Source organism: Bombus impatiens, unplaced genomic scaffold, assembly GCF_000188095.3.
Source record: "Bombus impatiens unplaced genomic scaffold, BIMP_2.2 scf_0749, whole genome shotgun sequence".
NCBI lineage: Eukaryota > Metazoa > Arthropoda > Insecta > Hymenoptera > Apidae > Bombus > Bombus impatiens.
In genome coordinates this window covers 121,656-141,873 of record NT_177168.1, presented here as the reverse complement: position 1 = coordinate 141,873, position 20,218 = coordinate 121,656, and the positions used below count along the sequence as shown (strand labels likewise).

The 20,218-nt window shown below is 37.6% G+C and overlaps 3 protein-coding genes across 5 annotated transcripts in view; 2 read left to right on the top strand and 1 right to left on the bottom strand.

Moving 5' to 3' along the window:
- Positions 1–3,593, bottom strand: part of LOC100750050 (sodium/potassium/calcium exchanger 4) — an 11,033-nt gene extending 7,440 nt beyond the window's left edge. The window contains exon 1 of the mRNA XM_024370377.2: positions 3,462–3,593. The gene's annotated coding sequence lies outside the window, so the exon portion shown is untranslated. The remainder of the gene's footprint in view (positions 1–3,461) is intronic.
- LOC100750167 (sodium/potassium/calcium exchanger 4) overlaps positions 1–7,840 on the top strand; it is a 10,140-nt gene extending 2,300 nt beyond the window's left edge. Inside the window, exons 2-8 of the mRNA XM_003492494.4 lie at positions 3,571–3,744; positions 3,994–4,181; positions 4,352–4,592; positions 5,197–5,322; positions 5,631–5,846; positions 5,962–6,063; positions 6,220–7,840. Of these exons, the coding sequence (XP_003492542.1) occupies positions 3,571–3,744; positions 3,994–4,181; positions 4,352–4,592; positions 5,197–5,322; positions 5,631–5,846; positions 5,962–6,063; positions 6,220–6,563 (1,391 nt within the window). The 3' untranslated portion in view covers positions 6,564–7,840. The remainder of the gene's footprint in view (positions 1–3,570; positions 3,745–3,993; positions 4,182–4,351; positions 4,593–5,196; positions 5,323–5,630; positions 5,847–5,961; positions 6,064–6,219) is intronic.
- Positions 7,841–9,042: 1,202 nt separating this feature from the next.
- LOC100749848 (voltage-gated potassium channel subunit beta-2) lies at positions 9,043–18,926 on the top strand. Of its 3 annotated transcripts, none has more exons than XM_024370378.2 (9): positions 9,043–10,973; positions 11,692–11,885; positions 12,925–13,138; positions 13,330–13,457; positions 13,565–13,771; positions 13,864–13,961; positions 14,115–14,171; positions 14,312–14,521; positions 14,629–18,926. In XM_024370378.2, the coding sequence occupies exons 1-9, from the start codon at positions 10,849–10,851 to the stop codon at positions 14,728–14,730; spliced, it is 1,335 nt and encodes a 444-aa protein (XP_024226146.1). In that variant the 5' UTR covers positions 9,043–10,848; the 3' UTR covers positions 14,731–18,926. The 3 variants fall into 3 exon arrangements, with proteins under 3 accessions (XP_024226146.1, XP_003492540.1, XP_012245687.1); XM_003492492.4 differs by having other exon boundaries at positions 9,048–10,973; positions 11,692–11,942; XM_012390264.3 differs by having other exon boundaries at positions 9,050–10,973; positions 11,692–11,942; positions 14,315–14,521.
- The last annotated feature ends 1,292 nt before the right edge of the window (positions 18,927–20,218 follow it).

Here is a 20,218-nt window from a genome sequence, read left to right as displayed (position 1 = left end):
AAATATATATATATATATATATATATCAATTTCAATAGATAGCCGTGTAATGGAGCAAAGTGAGACGAAGAGGTGAACAGTACTAGTAATATAGTACTGCTTATGATTTAGGATTGAGATTCTGAGAAATGTTCCGTCTGGATGTATTTGAACTGCAAAAGTTTATATGATGATAAAAATATTGCCTCCGCTCTCGCACATTGTTCTAATTGAATAAATATCGAAATGCGAAGAAACGCAAAAATATAAATGAAAAATCTTGTGCATCGTACACGATAGATCTTATCGGCGGTCGAAACACAGAAGAAATAATAAAGTTTTGAGTTCTTTCGAAATTGCGACGATGTGATGAAAGAAAAATCAACAGATTGCTAATTGAGAATCAACGTTTAATGATCGGCGATCAAGCCGATGGTCATCGTTTGTTTCCAACGAGACGAAACCGTTCGACACCGAATGGTCAAGCCACGTTATATCTAGTTTATACGACGTACATTAGACATGAATGGCATCTCCTCTGCCAACTTGAATGAGAGCAATTTAACTTCTTTAGGTTGCTTAATCGGTAGGAAGTCACATCAACTATACAGCTGTGTAACCTGTACAAGACACCAATACGTGCATCGTTTGCTTCATTACGTCGATTGTAACAGGTTATAGGAGAAGAATTATCAAGATCTAAGAACGGAGGTGAAGAAACAAAGTTGTTAATTTGAACCTAGACAGGACTTTTCTTTCACACATGTACACCAACAATGGGATATCACTTTCAAATTGATCTTTATTTCCAACGATCGTCATTGATGTATATACAATATACATATACCATATGTGTGTGTGTGTGTGTGTATATATATATATATATACACATGCAGATATGTATACGATGTAGAGAAACGTTTAACGATGGAAACTTTAAAATGGGATGAGAGAAAATCACATGGAAAATGTGAGTGACGTTGAATAGCTCCGCAAACGAAGGTAGGAATATGCGCAAAGAGTCCTCGTAAGAAAAACAATATATAATGGAAAAATGGGCGACTTCGCCGATTTCAAAGTCCTTGAAATATATTAACCAGATCAATATTCTAAACCACTATTTCCTACACATACATATAATCATCGCTCGGCGTTACTTTTCAAGATATTCGCAAAAAACTTGAATCAAATTTAGATTATGATTACACTCCATACTGGAATTAGCGACCGTATTTTTATATAGCCCAACCTAAACTTAACGCATTGATGAAAGGAAACCATTTGTAATATTATATAAATAGAAAAGGAAAATCAATGTGTTATAGGTTGGGTCAGAGTAGTATCCGGCCGCCATTAGACGTGAAATAATCCTCGATGAATTGATTGATATACAGAATGTTGCACTTATTTCAGAATTTTCGATTGGTCAAAAATGTAGTAAGTATTTCAATATAACATACGTATCTAAAATAAGTTGTTAAATAATGCATATAGTATTAAAAATAAATTGCTTTATACATAACCTGAAAACTAAAGCCGAACAGTGCAGCGGTTATATGTGTAGGAAAAAGTTCTCCAGAATGTTCACCTTGACAACATATTTGAAGGTCATTGAAATTCGTAAACTCGCTCTTATTTCCAATATTTATTGAAAAAGAACATTTTTTCCTTTCGTTATACAACCATTGCTATGAAATACCGTTGTCGCATGCATCGCATATTTTAATGAAATTTACGAGAAAAGATCGATGAAAGGGAATATAAAACTTTCAATTTGCCTGCCATTTCATTTATTCGGAATGTGTTGGGATATGATAAGGAACAATGATATACAAGTGCAACTTTGTTATAGAGAGATTATTATGCTGTAAAAATATTGTTAGATACACGTAAAGTTAAATGAGTTTTGTATCGAAACTTGAGAAATGAATGTGCGAAATGAATCAAACAGAATAGGCAAATCAACATCGAATTATCGGAAAAATCAAAGTTTAACAAACTACGGCCAATAACTATAACATGTTGAAAAGACGCTAGATGAAAACCGAGAAATGCAATAAAATTTAGTGAAGCATCAGACATTTCTCACGATTTACTTATATAACGAAAAATTTTGTAGCGAGAAACATTTATTAGCCCTTGTACATAATATCCGTCAAAACTAATGCTCATCGATATTTCATTTACTTGTAGTTATTGATAAACTGGAGCATTAAAGTAAAGTATTAAAAGAAAGTAAAAATAGTTTTCCACAATTTTCTTATTTCTGCTATTTTCGTCCACTCATCCGTAATGAAAAATGTGCATATGCATGTGTTTGTTTTCGTCTATTTACGTACATGTGTACCTGCATAAATGTCGTAGTAAAAGTTGAAAAGAAGATACCAAATAAATGACAAAGATACGATTCGATGATAAAGCTAAAGAGTCGCGAGTGAACAATTGTAGCGATCATTTCTGATCTGTCATATCCAAGAGAGTTATTTGTCTTTGAGTGCGCGTGGGAATGGTTTTCATCGAGTAACTTATGAAACCGAGCAAGCAAATGCTACGTAAACTATGACACGAACGGTTATTTGAAATTTGTGTACTATTCTTTGTTCCAGCTTACTTTTAAATATATATAGATTAATACGTGTCTACGATAAAATGTTGCATCGTATCATTCGTCACAATTATTTACGTGTTTATATATTACATATGTATGTTTTGCCTTCGAACTTATTTGCTAGTTTAGAATATGAGTTCTGAAAATGGATTCGAATGTTGCAATTAGTACGTATGTATCCAAAATCGGCAGGCGTGTCGCTTATTTATTTTCGAATAGTATATTGGAAACCGCGTTGTTACGATGATGATTGTCGCCACTAGGTCATGGTTAGATGATTATGAATGAAATTGAATTTTTAAGTAAGACATCTTTCCGGGAAAAGAGATTTAACGGGTGAACATCGAAGGTCAATGAACCGATTATATTTGTGATCATCGTGGCTAGAACGAATGCAAATCAATTATCTGGGTTCGTAATCACATTTGTGGAGCGTGTATTTGACGTTTCTATCCAAGTATGCAAGGTCGTCGCTACTTATGTAATAGATTAACCAAAATCGAATGCCAATACAATGTAAGCAAACACGATCCTTTTGCTGTATACACATACATCCGGTATCTTTAAACAATGAAGATTTATTAAGAGATCGAAAAAATCGACGAGAAACATAATGGACGTGAAATAAATATAATGGGATTAAGAGCAAGAAATGGCAAGCAAGAATTCTATGATAACGCCGCGTCGCTCTTCTTTCTTGTGATGCGGCCGTTTCCTCCTTCAATATGATACAACAAATATAGGTGAAAATAGGATAAACATCAATGAAAAAGAAAAAATAGAAAAGAAAAAATTGACAATTCGTTCGAATTAGATGCGTTTTTTCGCTTGACCATCGTTCCATCGCCAAATATCAAACTGTTACATTAACTACCTGTTACTATGAAATAAATCGTCCTTATCGGTATCCAGGAACAAATCTTTTCTTTGACGCGTTGGACATGGAATTAAACACGTGAAAATAAAAAGATATTATGTTCTAGGTATAAATTGTACACCTCCAGCGATAGAAGACTTTCCACACGACCTTTTCGACGAGAAACAGAGGCAGGGCGGAGCTGTCGTCGTGCACGTAATCGTTTCGCTTTACCTGTTTATCGCGTTAGCGGTAGTGTGTGATAAATTCTTCGTTCCCGCAGTAGAAAAGATATGTCACGGTAAGGAACATTTCGCAGTTATTTCTAAATATATTATTTTCTAGGAGGCTACGATTGGTGTCGACTTATAGATATGTTTTTCGTTTGTGTTCGTCTACCTGATGAATAAATTTATTGAATGATTCGCGGGTGAAACAGCTGGTTTGTACATAGAAGGAAGTAGAAGAAGAACGAAGTCAAGTGTGAAATGAACCAAAGCGATACGAATTTCTTGATTTGTTTCTGAATGTTTTTAAATTTCAATTTCAGCACTTTCAATGTCCAAGGACGTGGCAGGTGCTACCTTTATGGCCGCAGCAACGTCGGCGCCGGAACTGTTCGTAAACGCAATCGGCACGTTCATCACCGAAGGTGACATCGGTGTCGGAACAATAGTAGGCTCGGCTGTATTCAATATTCTCGCGGTACCGGCTTGCTGCGGTATAGGTGCTGGGATGGTAAGTTTTTGTGATCTACATAACTTGGTGCACATAGAGTATTGGACAAGTTTTTATTATCGTTTTATTAGTTGACTGCGTGCAATTAAGAAACCTATCGATATTTCCTGTATGTATATTATGTATTATGCAACTCAAACGGTCTACGTACGTTAATCGAATACGTACAGGTAGTTCCTCTTGACTGGTGGCCAGTTAGCAGAGACTGCCTCGCTTACGGCGTTACGGTTGCCATTCTGATATGTATCATACACGACGAACGAGTAGAATGGTACGAAGCGTTAACGCTAGTGTTATTGTACATCGTATACATCGCCGTCATGTATTGGGACAAATCGTTTCAGCGATGCACGCGATTCCGTACGCATAATGCTGATCGATCGTCAACGGATGATCACCGACACGCGACAGGTAAGAGAACAAGCACTAAACACTTTACTCTGCTCAGATAGACTCGAATAACGATAACGATCTGGATATCGTAGTCTTTTTCTTTGACATCGTAGATATGATCATCTTATATACATACGCATGTGCGAATACATATCCATGTTCTTACTTACGTTTGTGTACGAATGAATAGTACATTCAATATCGTTGCAAATATAGTTGTGTACCGATCTATTTACAACGTTTCTTACAATATACAGGGTGGTTGGTAACTGGTGGTACAAGCGGAAAGGGGGTGATTCTACGCGAAAAAAGAAGTCGAAAATATAGAATACAAATTTTTCGTTTGAGGCTTTGTTTTCGAGAAAATCGACTTTGAATTTTTGCTCGGTACGCGTGCGGTACGATATAACGGATCTCACTGTAGATCGTTGTCTCGATGGAAAAATTAAAAAAAAAATTAAAAAAAAGATTTTTATTCTATATTTTCGACTTCTTTTTTCGCGTAGAATCATCCCTTTTCCGCTTGTACCGCCAGTTACCAACCACCCCGTATATACTTACCCCGAACATTTGTATATTTGTCCATTTAAAAAAAGTTAAACACAAAGTGTCGTTTCTTTAGAAGGCAGCACGGAAATTCACATGGCAAGATCCGACAAAGTACAATCGGCCGTTGAACAAACTGAACATATAGATCTACCATTGCAAAATGGAGGAACGAAACCTCAAGAAGAGAATCCTGACCCTAGTAAGTAGTATAGAAATTTCACTGGGCAAAATTTAGTATTATCCATTTCGGAAACAGGTAAAAAGAAAAATCACTTCCTTCCGAACGTTTCTTCAAATTTTAAACTAATAATGGTGATGAGGGTGCAGGGAGCAGGGAGAGAGAGAGAGAGAGAGAGGGGGGGGGGGGGGGGGGGGGGGAGAGAGAGAGAGAGAGAGAGAGAGTGTGATGCGTGTTGGCGGAAAGCGTAGAAAGGGAAGGAGGGGTGGGGGGAGGAGGAAGAGAAAAAGAGGGAAAATAAAAGCGTTGCATACTTTTACGTTGAACAGATTATGAATACGAATTATTGGTTTGGCCGACACGAGCTGGGTGGATAAGAAAAACAGCATGGATTATGACTTGGCCGATTCATTTAGTTTTCATGTGTACTATTCCGGATTGTGAAAAGCCACGATTCAAGAATTGGTTTCCGATAACGTTCCTTATGTGCATCATTTGGATTGGATCGTTGAGCTATGTGGTCGCATGGATGATCACTATAATTGGTAATGAAAGTGATAGCAAGTAAAAAAAAAAAGCGAAAGAACAGATAGAACTGAAATCGTATAAGAAAAAAGAAGAAAAAACAGGATGAGGCAAACGTGATTACTTTCTTTTCAGGAGACACTCTGAAAATACCGGATTCCGTGATGGGCATTACTTTCCTGGCTGCTGGTACCAGCGTACCAGAGGCTGTATCAAGCGTAATAGTAGCAAAGCAAGGTAAGCTGATATGCGAATATAACGTATGAAAAATTAGACGAATAATGAATTAATTGGGTACTAGTGAGGAGCAATTATTAATTTGTGAATAATATTTGAAATGGACGGCGCGATAGTTTCTATGTTAAATCTTTCGATCGATTTATTTTGTACCAGGACACGGCTCGATGGGTATTAGCAACTCGATCGGATCAAACACTTTCGACATATTGTTGTGTTTGGGTCTACCGTGGCTAATTAAATCTTCGTTTTCACCGACACAACCAGGAAAACATTACATCAGTATAAATTCTGGTGGACTCGAGTACAGTGCCATATCGCTGTTATCGACACTAATGTTACTCTACATTGCTTTTGCTTCGAATAAGTTTCAGCTTGATAGAAAAGTTGGTCGAGCCTGTTTATGTATGTATGCGGTATTTTTGATATTAGCCTCGTTGATAGAACTCAATGTATTCTTCAGGGTAAACTTGCCCACGTGCCAGAGGACGGTCAAGTGATCCGAAATCGAAAGTAGAGTTGCTTAATGATATTTCATACGGTGTTTACTCTGATCCTCGTACGTTCTTCCGAACTTACGAAAAACATTGTGAACCGAAGAACGCTGTTTTACATTATACGAAACTATTTCTTCTCCCGTCTCGTTTTTCGACGAGATCGTCCTTCACCCCGAGGCTCCGTTACTCCATGGCATTCTTTCCTTCGTAATCCATCCACAATGCCTTCTCCCCCATTTCTCTCTCTTTCTCATCCCTCTCTCTTTTTCTCTCTTTTTCTTTTTCGCCCTTTTTCTGTCCTTTTTTTCATATCAAATCATCACATACTCGATCACCCTTTGACTTCTCTATTGCGATCAAATTTTATCGTTTCCATCTCTCCAACTCTTTCTCTCGCGCTATCGTCTAATTATTCCGCTTACCACGAACAACATGTAATTTCTAACGTGATTTAGGGATATAAACAGTAAACGGAAAAAAGAAGAAAACAAGGAAATTTCGTCCTCTGGTAAAAGAATAAGAAAGAGTTTGTCATTTATGCGAGTGCAGGATCTGAACGTTGAAGCGTACTCACGTATTCGTAATGATAGAAAATGTTGGTAACAATGATTAAACGAGTAAATGGAATTAGGAAACAAAATATTGTTAAAATAATAAATAATAATAAGGCCGTAATAAGATGTCGGTGAAAAGAATTGGATTACAAAGAAAAGCGAAAGAAGCTAAAGACAAACGAAGATTAAGAAATCAACAAAAGTACGAAGTATACATAACGAACACGTATGTAACATCGTATATATGTATATTCATATATATACACACATATATATATATATGAATGAAGTATGCATATGTTCGTGCATGCGTGCGTGCGTGCGCGCGTGTGTGTGTGTGAGTGTGTAATGTATGTATGTATGTATGTATATAATATATGTATATACAGTAGACCGATAGCGTAGAAAAGACTGCCGCTTTTATAAATGTTTCATTTCGAGAAAAACAGCACATACATCAAACGAATATGAATACGTATATTGGGTAGCTAGTACGTCCGATTAAATAAAGTTTCGATAATCGGTTATCATTGCGGAACACCATGACAATCGGTTATCGGAACGGGGGAATTACGAAAGTTTCGATAATTGCGCGCCAAGATTGACATCACGTTTATTTGATAAAATACATTGACATGTACTGAAATTCGCCGCAGGGTGTATATTTAAGTAATCTAAGAACTTAACGAGATTAATAAAGTACTGTAATAAGTTATTAAAAAGAGATTGTTGGTAATTTCGTTTTAATCCTATCGCGAAACACGCCGAACAACTGCTCGGTTCCTTCTTACCGATTTTTCGATTGACAATGGTTCGGCTAGCGAATGCATCGTATCGATAATTGAAAAGTTACACGTTGCGTTACGATTCTCTCTGCGACTATAACGTATCCGTGTGTCGGCGATTGTAATCAATGTCTCCGAGACCTTTGGCACGATTTCAACGAAAGAGTCGATCTGCGAATCCGAGAAGAGCAGACAGCCGTCACGCGGCGCAGATTCGCTTCAGCAAGGAGCAGAAACGCGTCGGAACACGTTGCAGAATTTTAACAGGTAAGTAGAACAATAAAGATCGCTTTGTGCTTTTTGAAAGATCGGACTACTCTCATTGCTTGGAATGAGATTCGAACAAAGTTTAGGCGATACGCAACGTTTACATGTTTCTAGCATTTCGAGTTTAGCGTGTTGATCACCCTTCCTCGAATACATAATCTACGTATACAAAAACTAATTGAGAACTGTACTATGAGGTTCAGTGAATCATGTAGAGAGCAATACGATATTCCATTTATACGATGTGTATTTATGCAAGCGCACGCATGCAATCGCAGCGCGACGTGTGTACCAAACACGTGAAACAGTAGGTGAAACGCATTCAAGTAAGTATGTATGTACTAAGCAGTGGATCCATGCTGTATTGGATGGCAGTAGGTCGAGCGCGTATTAGGTCGGTAGGTCGAACAACGTGGGCGACCATAAACGGTTCAGGAAGGGGTCAGCTGCACGTCACCACGCCGGATCTGCAATGCGGCGTTGTCGCAGAGACAGTTATCGCTACATTTTATACCGGTGAATTTTTGTACCCTTAATAATTGACCGAACAATTAATGCTACCGATCATTTGAGCATTTCATGCACAGTTTCGATTTACCTATTCATATTCGCATACGATATTTGTACATGTGTACATATCTATATACCCATATACGTTTCGTGTTGTATCGATAAAAACGAAAACGTAAAACGAGATCATAGTCAGTGCGTCTGACAAGGATTTAGTGATAACGAATTCAACTTATTCGAAAGAGAGAGAGAAAGAGAGATAGAGAGAGTGAGAAAGGGAAGGAGAAGGAAAGGATAAATCGATTGGTTTGCGAATGAACTCAAGAAGAGAAAAAAGAAAGGCGGGAGGATGAAACTAGGAAAACAAGATGACTTAAAGAAGAAGAATAGAGCAAGCGATTAGATGATCCTAGTTCGGAGCATGAGACAAAGGGTGGACGGGCGAGAAATACAATTTCAGGAGAGGCTCGATGCGGCAAATGCGGCGAATGCGCTGAATGCGTTGAATGCGACGACGGTAACGTCATGCGCTCTGAAAACAACCGCAACCCCCTGTGAGAAGAGACGAGGAAGAACGGTAGGGATTAGGTGTACGCGGCGTGGTAGGAAACACGGTGCGCGAGCGCGGGCACGCGCGCACACGCGCATTAAACTACCAAGATACCCGTAGTGGAAGAGAGACGGGACAGCACGCACGCTCGTAGGTTCTGCTGTAAAGGAGGGAGCACAGTGCATCGAAGTTATGCAGTGTTGCTTACCACGTAGAAGGCATAACACTCGCCGTTTCTACAATAGGATCCTAACATTTTCATAAATTTTTTGTTCTACGTTTCGGTGTTTTCAGTTTTCCAACGTTCTCCTCTTTATTGCTCTTCTTAACAAATGTTTCGTCAGTCTCACCGTAAATCGCAACGCAAAATCGATTATCCAGAGACGGGTATTTCGACAGAAACATCGTGGAAGGCAAGTCCTATTTGAAAGAGAAATCGGAACGAGGATCATAAGGATAGTTAGCGCCGAATGTTTTTACCTACACGCGACTGACAACGAAGATTAATCTGGAATTGGCGCACAACTTTTAAATGAGAGGGAGAAAGAGAGAGAATTGAGATCAAAAATTGGATCGAGAGTAAAATCAAGATCAAGACTCGAATTTGACAACAAACGTCACGGAAGTTCAAGTCTGAATTGGAAAAGAAAGCAGAGTCCGAAGCAATATAGTACAGAATTACATTATGATAGAGAATGAGTTTGGAATCGCTGAATGAGATTTCGTCGTATTAACCTTGTATCAGCTTGATATATTACAAAGTTACCAGTTGGACCAGTGGATAATCCGCAAAAAGTGGATTTTTAGTGTCCGGCGTTGTTAGTGTCCGGTCTGGAGTTTAATAATCATCGCGCCCTACCTCTCTCACCGCGCCACGCCAGCAATCGTACCACATATCGATACTCATATCGACCACCGTTCGTTTTTACGTAATTACGTGTAGTTTTTAAAATAAATATTCCGTGTCATAGTGTTTGAACAATATTCTGATCGAACCAGGTAAAACCAAAAAAGGATTTTGCAGAACATTTCGATATCACGTGACTAGTTGCGAGCAGTACTTCCTTATGTTCTTTACTGTGGTGCCTAAATAACTTAAGTAAAGAAATACTAGTGCCTATATAACGTATATGCGCAATAAATACATATATCAAATGCTGTGACTTGAAAATATAGAACGATTCGTCAAATCGATTGGGATCGTTTGATGAACCAAATCATGGATCAGTGATACAGTGATACTCGAGATATTCGCGACTTATCTCGATTTCATTCTGTTAGAATTTCAATCGAATCTGTCACGTTCACAATAAGAATATTACTCTTTATTTCCGAAGCGAAATTTGCAATCATCGCACTAGAACTAGGATTAGGAACAGAAAATAATGTGAATGAAAATCGTCGAAAGAAAATTAATATCGAATTTGAAATGCGAATGAAATTATTATGAAGTTACTAACATTTTTCTCGGGGCTCAAATGAACAAGCACACTCGTATTTGTCCGATCTAGATTTAATCTTACCGCCTTCTCTTTGCATCTCTTCGCAATTTCCGTTCTCTTGAAACATCTTCCGCTTCTATCATACATACATATATACATATATATCGAAGATATACAACAATGTCTCGTTTAATGTTGTGTAATCTCGGCAATACATCCACGGCGGGAAATGATACAAATAACAATGCAAATACGAATAGTAGTATGGAGGATGATGACTACTATCCACTGCCAACTATTTATCGGTGAGTGAATTCTTGATCGATGATCTACCATTCCTCCTCGTCCTTTTCTCCTGTTTCCATCCGCGTCACGTTCAATTCTTTTTCGTATTCTCCTGCTATTTTCACCACGCCGCGTCGAATCTGTATGCGTACCTGCACATGCAAATTTCATATTACCAAATTCAACAAGATTAAGATAAACGAATAGTATAACAAACTAACAACGACTGCTATAACAAAACATCTCGACAAACATTATCTTGCTTCTATCATATTTGTTGTTGTATACTTGTTTCTATATCATATTTTCCGCGTTTCTACACACGTTCATACAAGGACACACGCGATAATGATCGAATGTTTTCAAAGTATTTCTTTTGCCCTTCGGTACCAGAAACATGTTACCAAGAGAAAGATACATCGCAACATGTGCGACGAAAAATTTCTTACATAATCGAAGTGGCAAAATCAGTTACATAGCTAATATGTAATCGACTCGTTGCAATAATATAGCTGCTTAACAACACAGTGAAACGTGATATATACACTATCTGGAATGTTTTTCCAATTTTCCGCAGTCCGCTAATTTTGAATTTTAAGTAAATAACAAGCGAGTAATGTTTCACATAGACTGGCATGTTACGAATTCCTAGTTGTAAATGTTTATGTGGTTGTATCGAACATTCGATCGATCGTGTCCTATTAATACTTACTCTGTACCTATACTTTATACGCGCAGCTGCCGTGCACCTATAGCGAGTTTGGATTGCATGGAAGAGTTCAACGGCGGCGGTGGCGGCGGTGGCGGCGGTGGCGGCGGTGGCAATGCTGTGGACTCTGGTGTACATTGCAGTAATACCACTGGAACGAAGGAACAGCTACTGACTAACTGCATTGCCGCACAAGCGCAGCGCTTACAGCATCCTTCGCCAGGTATTCGCTACCGCAACTTGGGCAAAAGCGGTCTACGTGTTTCCAATGTTGGATTAGGTACGCTGAATGTTTTCCCAACTTACGTAGAAACGAACAGAATCGCGGTTACCCACCCGTTTTATTCCATCTCAATGTATGCTTTACTATACTTCTTTTTCAGATAGCTTGTCAGTAGTATTATGTTGGCTATATTTTGTTAGACTATAGGTATTGTACAGTAAACAATGAAAATTATATCTTTTCTCAATCCATAGACAGTGCCACTCACCGTTCCTTTTGTCTATTCCACACATTTGTAGTTATTATTCTTGTTTCTTTTGCTTCGCCTAGTAAATCTTGTCGATGCAATCTTTATATCCACCAACGTGGGCATGCACGCTTTTCACGTACGTTTTTCTAGCAAGATGCAATGTAAATAATTAGTGAACAAAGTAATATAGGAAGACGCGTAATATAACAATAATATCCATATCCAGATAACTTCTTATATTTATTGCTGTTTTTGTTGTGACAATTGTGCTTGTCGTGTTCATTGTCATCGTGATCGTCATTGTGGTCGTCGTGGTTGGAGTCGTCGTCGTTGTAATTGGAAATATTTCCCAAAATTATAAATGTTTTTGGAGAGATTTGATCGAAGATATTTCTATAAATTATTATATTCAGACTGCGTAAGTGTTTCTGAGGTTATGAGCTATCAAAATCTCAGGCGAATGAACAAAGAAAAAAGGGAATGAAAAAGAATGAAGAGAAAAGGAAAAATTGCCGCGTGTGAGAGCCAATGATTCGGAACGATGATGATGATGATGATGTTGGTGGTGGTGGTAGGAGGGAAAAAGATAAATAGGTATACGTGATGCGTAATAAAGGTTTAGGGATCGATTGTCGAACCATATATTGCGGTTCTTAAATAAAAATAACGATAGATGTAAAGGTGGAAATGTTGCAGCATCGTATTTGTCTATTGAAAACGGTGAAAAAATTAAATTAATATGCACCTAATCGAGACAAGTGAGTTAACAAAATTGCTTTATACACGTAGGTACATGGACAACTTTCGGAATAGGAGGTTGCAGTAATGAGGAAACAGCTGAAGCTGTAGTTGCCCTCGCCTATGACAGTGGAATAAATGTGTTCGATCTGAGCGAAGCTCATAGCGGTCATAGAGCAGAAATTCAATTTGGACGAATTTTATTACGACGTGCTTGGAATCGTTCAAGTTACGTCGTTACCACTAAAATATATTGGAACACGAAGTGAGTATCGATCGAATTGATCTAACTTCTAAATGCATAATAAAAATGATAAATACTGGTTCGGGACAATTGCTACATTTCAAAAAATGGTGATCAAAATTGATAAATTAGAAATAGAAAAATTACGACGAAACAGTACGACGTAGATATGTAAATCGGATGTATGACGTTATGAAATTTGATCATCGCAGGGCAGAGGGACGTGGATTGTCACGAAAACACATAATCGAATCGGTGCAAGCATCTTTAGTCAGGTTACAATTATCGTACATCGATATTGTAATGATTCACAAAGTAGATCCTATGTGTCCTATGGAAGGTTCGTTTCTTGCTTCTCTGGTACAATTAAAATACGCTATTAAAAATAATTGAAACGATCGACACTTACGATCACGTTCTTATTCGCTTCTTATTTTCTTCTTTCAGAAATAGTACGTGCAATGAACTACGTGATAAGTAAAGGATGGGTAATGTATTGGGGAACGTCTCGTTGGACCCCTGTCGAAATTATGGAAGCTTACACGAATTGCCGTCAATTTAATTGTGTCACACCAATCGTGGAACAAGCCGAATATCATCTATTTTATAGAGAAAAACCAGAACTTTATATGCCAGAGTTATACAATAAAATCGGTATTTAATCGCGAAACGTCCAATTTACTCGACATAGTATACTGTATGCATATTCCTTAACAACATTCAAAAAAGTCGTTTGTAAATCGTAGGTGTTGGTTTGATGGCGTGGTCCACGGTTACGATCGGCATGGTTTCTTCGAAACCAGACGACTGTGGTGTATCTTTTTTATCGAGATCTTCGTATAAGGTAATATTATGCGGAAAGAAAATTTTCGTTATATTTCATAGAATATATAGAATTATTGATAAAATAATTGAGGAAGCTGGTAGCTGTCGGCCTCAAAATATCTGTAGCGCTAGCAAAATAATAATGCTTGCAATGTTTACCTTTTCATTTCAGAATAAATATTCGTCATTCAGTTGGACCGAAGACGAAACGCAATCTTTGTATAAAGAAGTACGTAGTCGAATTCGCATATCGTGATAGGCTATGCCGTATTTCCACGCACATAAGCATACGTAAAAGTTAAGGGAATAAACGAACGTTATGTGTGAACGTACGTTACGTTATCGTGTTCTTTTCTGTCTTTGTTTCAGCAGGAATATGGCTGGAAGGAAAAGTCAGCCGATGACGAAACGCGAAAATATTCGGATAAACTGCGAGATGTGTGTGCACTCGCCGAACGACTCGGTTGCTCTTTCGGACAGTTGGCCATCGCGTGGTCTTTAAAGAATGAAAGTGTTCAGTGCCTTCTACTCGGTGCATCAAACATAGATCAACTGTACGAGAGTCTTCAAAGTTTACAGGTAATTATTTCTTATTGGTGAAATTAAACATTCGTATTTCGTATCTCGATTTCGATAGTCGCGAACGAAACGAGCGGGTGATTATTATAAACGATGCGTGATTTCAGCTAATTCCAAAATTGAACGCCAATATAATGAACGAAATTGAAAGAATTCTTGATAACAAACCGTCGCGACCTCCGATGATTTCGACATTGGCGCTCAGATGACAATCAATTTGCCCCCACGGAAATGGTGGGGGCTCCTTAGAAGATGGAGGCAGCCCAAAAAGCGAAGGTGCTAATAGCCAAGATCAAGAGCAGACGAAAGAGTTAACCGGCAAGCTACCATTCTGCGAAATACAATGAAGTCACATTAGTACGTGTACGTAAATTTATGCACAGCCTGATCTTGGCCGGGTAACATTGGATCGATTAAAACCGAATTCTAAGATGAACTAAAATGAATGAAATGATGCCAAGCGAGATCACACAAGATTAAACGAGAAAGAAACATTCGAATAGGGCATCTGCTGCACGTTCTAGGTGTCCGGCACGAATATATTCACGTGAAAATGAATCGACGACAATACTATTACGGTTACGGTTACGGTTACGGTTACGGTTACAGTTACGGTTACGGTTACGGTTACGGTTACGGTTACGGTCACAGTCACGGTTACAATTACCATTACGATTGCGATTGCGATTACGATCGCGGTTACGTTCGATATTTCACGATAAATGTTCACGAATAAATTACAGACACGGTTTTCACACATCTTTGATGCAGCTGTACGATTACCCTCTTTGCAATCTTCTTGGAATAGAGACATTTAAATACGGAAAAGAGAGGTTGAAGATAACTGGAAAACTTTTTTGCGTACACTTCTTTCGTTTCGAAAAAAAGCGGTCGAATACAAGTTTTCTATAAATGTACGACTTGAATCTCTACCCATGATTCACTATGCCAGGTGTTCATTCGTAAATTAGATAGAATATCATAATGTCTTTATTACAGCTGTGTAAGATTACAAGATGGATGCTTGTGGTTACTTTTTTCAGCTTCAAAGAATTTCTTTTCTTCGTTTGCCATATTTTTCCTACAATTTATCTGAGAATATTTAATAAAGCAATGTAGCCGTTGGCATTGACAGTAAGCGAATAGTCATCTCTATTGAGATCGCAAACTGTCAATATTGAATCGTTTCTCATCCTTCCACGGCATTATTCCTTTATCCGTGTATACAAGGCAAACCAATATAAGAAAATACAATGTGAAACTGGTCGGAATTCACACGCATATACGTATACAGCTACGCACGTACGTTCTCATTATATAATATCTACGTTCGTGAGAGATAGTTTTCGTGTGATTGATTATACGATTGATTTAATTCTCGAACGTGCGTATACCATTCGTAATCACAGGTGGACAGCTAGCTCCGGTCAGCTAACTAGCCATTCTGCTAGTTAACTACCCCAAACCATAGCCAAGTAGCTATGTAGGATAGGTAAATGACATAGACGGGTAGTCTATAAGTAAGTAGTCGTAGATAGTTAAGGTAAATAGTTAGATAAGTATGTATATACTTAGATAGATAGGAGTATGAAAGGACGAAAGCGGGCAAGCGCGATAAGTGAAATTATGTGATATAGAACGAAAAAAGAGAATGCGTGTGACGCGAGGAAAAAGGTTTCAGTGGGTTTATAGATACGCGCAGAAAAATCACGGTACAAGAATATTTCCGCTATACGCTTATTTCGTTGGATTCTTTCTACTATCTGCTATCTCCTGCAAGAATGTTAGAGCAATATTCTTTTCTTGCATTTAGTTTTTCGAATAAAAACCGTCCTAACGGCGCGACAGGCGCAAAGCCTCGTAGAACTAGTAAGATCATTTGCAAATAATATCGGTCACGCACCGACCAATGTTGAATATTCCTGAAGACGAACGATCCATGTGTATTTACCTTAACATTCCGCATATACCATTTCGTGTATATGGGCAGAAAATAACTGTGAGAATATCATTAAATAAACAGCGGATGCGAAACATGACATGACAAGGAGAGAGAGGAGAGAAGATTAGGGACAGTTCAATGAAATTCCAATGAAATTCGAATAAGTGATCAAACTTCGGGACAAATATAGGGACGGTGATATTACAGAAATTATCAACCGTTGCCGATTGTATATATGTAAATCATAATTAACTGTTACGACTACGTTGCTATTTAGTGACTCTTTGATCCCTGGTGTGCATTCGAATATATAATAAGTAGGTATATAAGTATATTCGAATATAAGTACTTATATTATACATTCGGATAACAGGGAATAAGACAGCAAACTCGTTGATGGGGTCGGTTAGGTAGCTGCGCGATTAGCTATCGGTAATTAAAATGATAATGATCGAACACCGATCGCAGTGCTGGCTACGCTTTTGCCGATTACGCTAATTATTTAGCGATTTTTCATCCAGGTTACGATCTATATTTTCCACGAAAGTTTTTATCGAAGCGTAATATATTGTTATATAATATATATATATATATATATAATAACTCGATAATACGAACAAATGTGTACAGAAGCGTGCAAGTATGTACATATATTTGATTCGCCGTGATCTCGAAGACACGGTATCTAGGCAAACTAAAACGTGGTTACGCGACTTTTTGGGACAATCCAAAAAGTTGGAAAAACTTGAGTCGATAGGAAGATATCAAACTGCCAAAACGTCGAGCGTTTTGTCGTGAATCAAATGACGAGCCATGATACGAATGATCGTTAAAATATATGAAATGCCTCAACTGTGTTCCGCGCGAACAAAACAATCCTCCGTATAATCGATGATAGTCGATATGATTTGAAGAGAGAGCAGGTCGATTAGCAATGAAAGAACGATTAGGTATGGACAGGGCTGGGAGGCAAAAAGTAGGGGAAGAGAAGAAAAAGGAAGGATAGGTAAAGAAAGAGGTCGGAGAGTAGAAGCGATACAGAAACGGCGATGATACGATTAATTACGAGTCAAATGGAAAATGTTCAATGAATAGACAATCTTGATCCTTTGCGGATGTTTTTCATCGCTTGATCGCGTTACGTTCGAATCAAGATTGTTCGTTCGTTATTTCGTTCGTTCATTGAACGAATTAAGAGAGATTGTGTCCGAGATTGTTACTCGTTTAAAATGTAAGATTTTAAAAATTTTATTCACGCGCCTTGTAGATAGATAGGTAGGAAATGTGTACGAGAAATCGGTAGGACAATTACGATACCGTCATTATCATTGACCCGTTATCGACGATCAAAGATGCGAATATTCGAAACGAATTTCATGCGCATGATTGTCATATATATACTTGCATGTATACACTATATAGTGTACATAGTCGGTCATTGGTTATCTTATCCAGTCAAATAGTATACACGTTATCGAATTATCTTCGTTTACGCGGCTAATTGTTATTGTTTAATCAGAAATCGCGAAAACATAAAGAATTGTATTAATCCCAACGAAAAATCGATCGGACTGTGATTAAATCGATTGGTCTTCCATTTACTATTATGGATGGAGTTCGTAAGTTGATTTAATCGACGATCAGTAAGAATGGCCACGAATACATAATCGAATCGAATCGCATCAAATTGAATCGAACCCGACTACGTACATAGAATCGCGACAGTCGATTAAACAATCGAAGCTGAATAGGACACGTGTATATGTAGGCAATATTCGTATAACTGTGTCATATGCGTGTTGCATAATTCTAAGTACTGACACGAAAAAAGAATAACCGCTCTTGCGAAGCTGTAGCATCTTTTTAAATTGTCGATAATACGAGTACGCATCTACCTATCTATATTTCTATATTAATTTATGATACAACCGTCGAAATACAATGAGATCGAATTCGAATAAAAGTGTTCAATACGAACGTACTTTTTGGTCAACTATTTTGTCAATAAAGAAATAATATGCACGAAAATTTCATCTAGATGGCATTACCAGTCACATATAATGTATATAACTTGTCCTCCGCGGGTATACATATTTTCTCAACGTATTTCTCAACGACGAAAACCCTAAAATTATAGGGGCCAAAAGGGGTTTGATCATTACTCCGATCACTATCTTGTGATCTTCGATCTACCTTCTATCTTCTTCTACCGACTTCCTTCTTCTTTTCCCGAAACCACGATCGTAAATTTGTGAAATGGAAAAAACAGCGCGGCGTTTCATTCAATAAATAATTTAATGCTCCAAAAAATGTAAAATACACACACACACACACATACATTTTCATAAGACGGAACATTTTCTCAAAGTCTTTCGAAATCTTATACGAACGTTCTAAGCAATGTATCAAGTATTTAGGGGACTATTTTGAAAGAATTATAAATAAAAGAAACACGTTACCCTATGCATTATTTCATTGCATCCTCCTTTGTCTCGTTACCTTCTTCATTTGCCATGCTACGTTATAATATTCTTATAATACAGTAAGGAATAAGAAAACTTGTTAAGTACTTTGTAAAGTAAATTGGATAAAAAAAAGAGCTGGTCTTGAAAGCGGATAAATCGGAGATCGTAGTCTTTAGAAAGAGAGATTAAGCAGTTTAAATACTTAGGATATGTACTTAAAGTCAATGAACGTGTTAGAAATTTCGCAAGGAAGGCTAACATAATCATGAGGCAATTTTGAGGAAAATTGAAGAGAGGCTTTTTAGAGATGATCACAAGAGGGGGAATGAAGATATTTAACAGTCTCGTAGTAGGGGTTCTAGCGTATAGGACGGAAGAAACAGAACTTGAAACGATTAGAAAGGAAGGTTTGGACGAAAAGACAGAAAAATAAAGGAGAATGTAGCAAAAAGTCTTCCTAAAAAAAAAGAAACATCCTTCCTGAAAAAAAGAGGAACAAAGGAGGTAGTAAAAGACTCAAAGAAAGGTTAGGACACTTCGAAGAATGCGGGTACAGCGAAGAAGAAGTAGAACAATTATAGAAGAAAGGAATGGACGTAGGAGAGATCCTAAGGAAGAGGAAAAAGGTGTAAAAAGACAGAAACAATGGAACAGAATATAACGATTTAACTAGATATAGTAGGAAATACAGAAGAATAACGACAGGAAGTTTACGAAAATATCTAACGTAGAAAAAGAAGAGGAAACAAAAGATATTGGCAAGAGTAAAGCGCGGCAGCTTGAAGAACTCATGTAGATTTTGATTGAGTTGAAGAAGAAAACAGGTGTTTATTTTGTGAAACCAACAAATGGGACATTTAAACACTGGAAGATGTACGAAGAAATTCGTAGAACAAGCTTGAGAGTGGAAGAAATACTAATGAAATGGCTAAAAAAGGTACAGAGGAGAAAAAAGGAGAAAGAGACGGAGGGGGGATGAGCAAAGGAGCCAGTGCAAAGTGTAAAGAGCAAATAGTAGCCAATGAAATAGTTTATGATACCTTTAAGAAACAGAAATACTTTGAGCAAATGAAAGGCGGTTTTAGAATAGAAACCAAAGAAATGATTATGTAAGGCAGATTCGATTAAATTAATCCATTGCTTGATTCATTGCCTAATTATTTTTTGTCATGAAATTAATTTACATACCTCGAGTACAAAAATAAATTATTCTTTATTAAATATATAATTAAATATATTATATATGTCGGAGATGAAAGGAAAATCGGAGCCTTCCCTATGTCGGAGATG

Coding starts and splice junctions, on each gene's coding strand:
- LOC100749848 (XM_003492492.4), top strand. CDS start 10,849: ATGTCTCGTTTAATGTTGTGTAATCTCGGCAATACATCCACGGCGGGA. Junction 13,139..13,329: donor AAAATATATTGGAACACGAA/GTGAGTATCGAT, acceptor TGATCATCGCAG/GGCAGAGGGACGTGGATTGT. Junction 14,172..14,311: donor CGCAATCTTTGTATAAAGAA/GTACGTAGTCGA, acceptor TCTTTGTTTCAG/CAGGAATATGGCTGGAAGGA.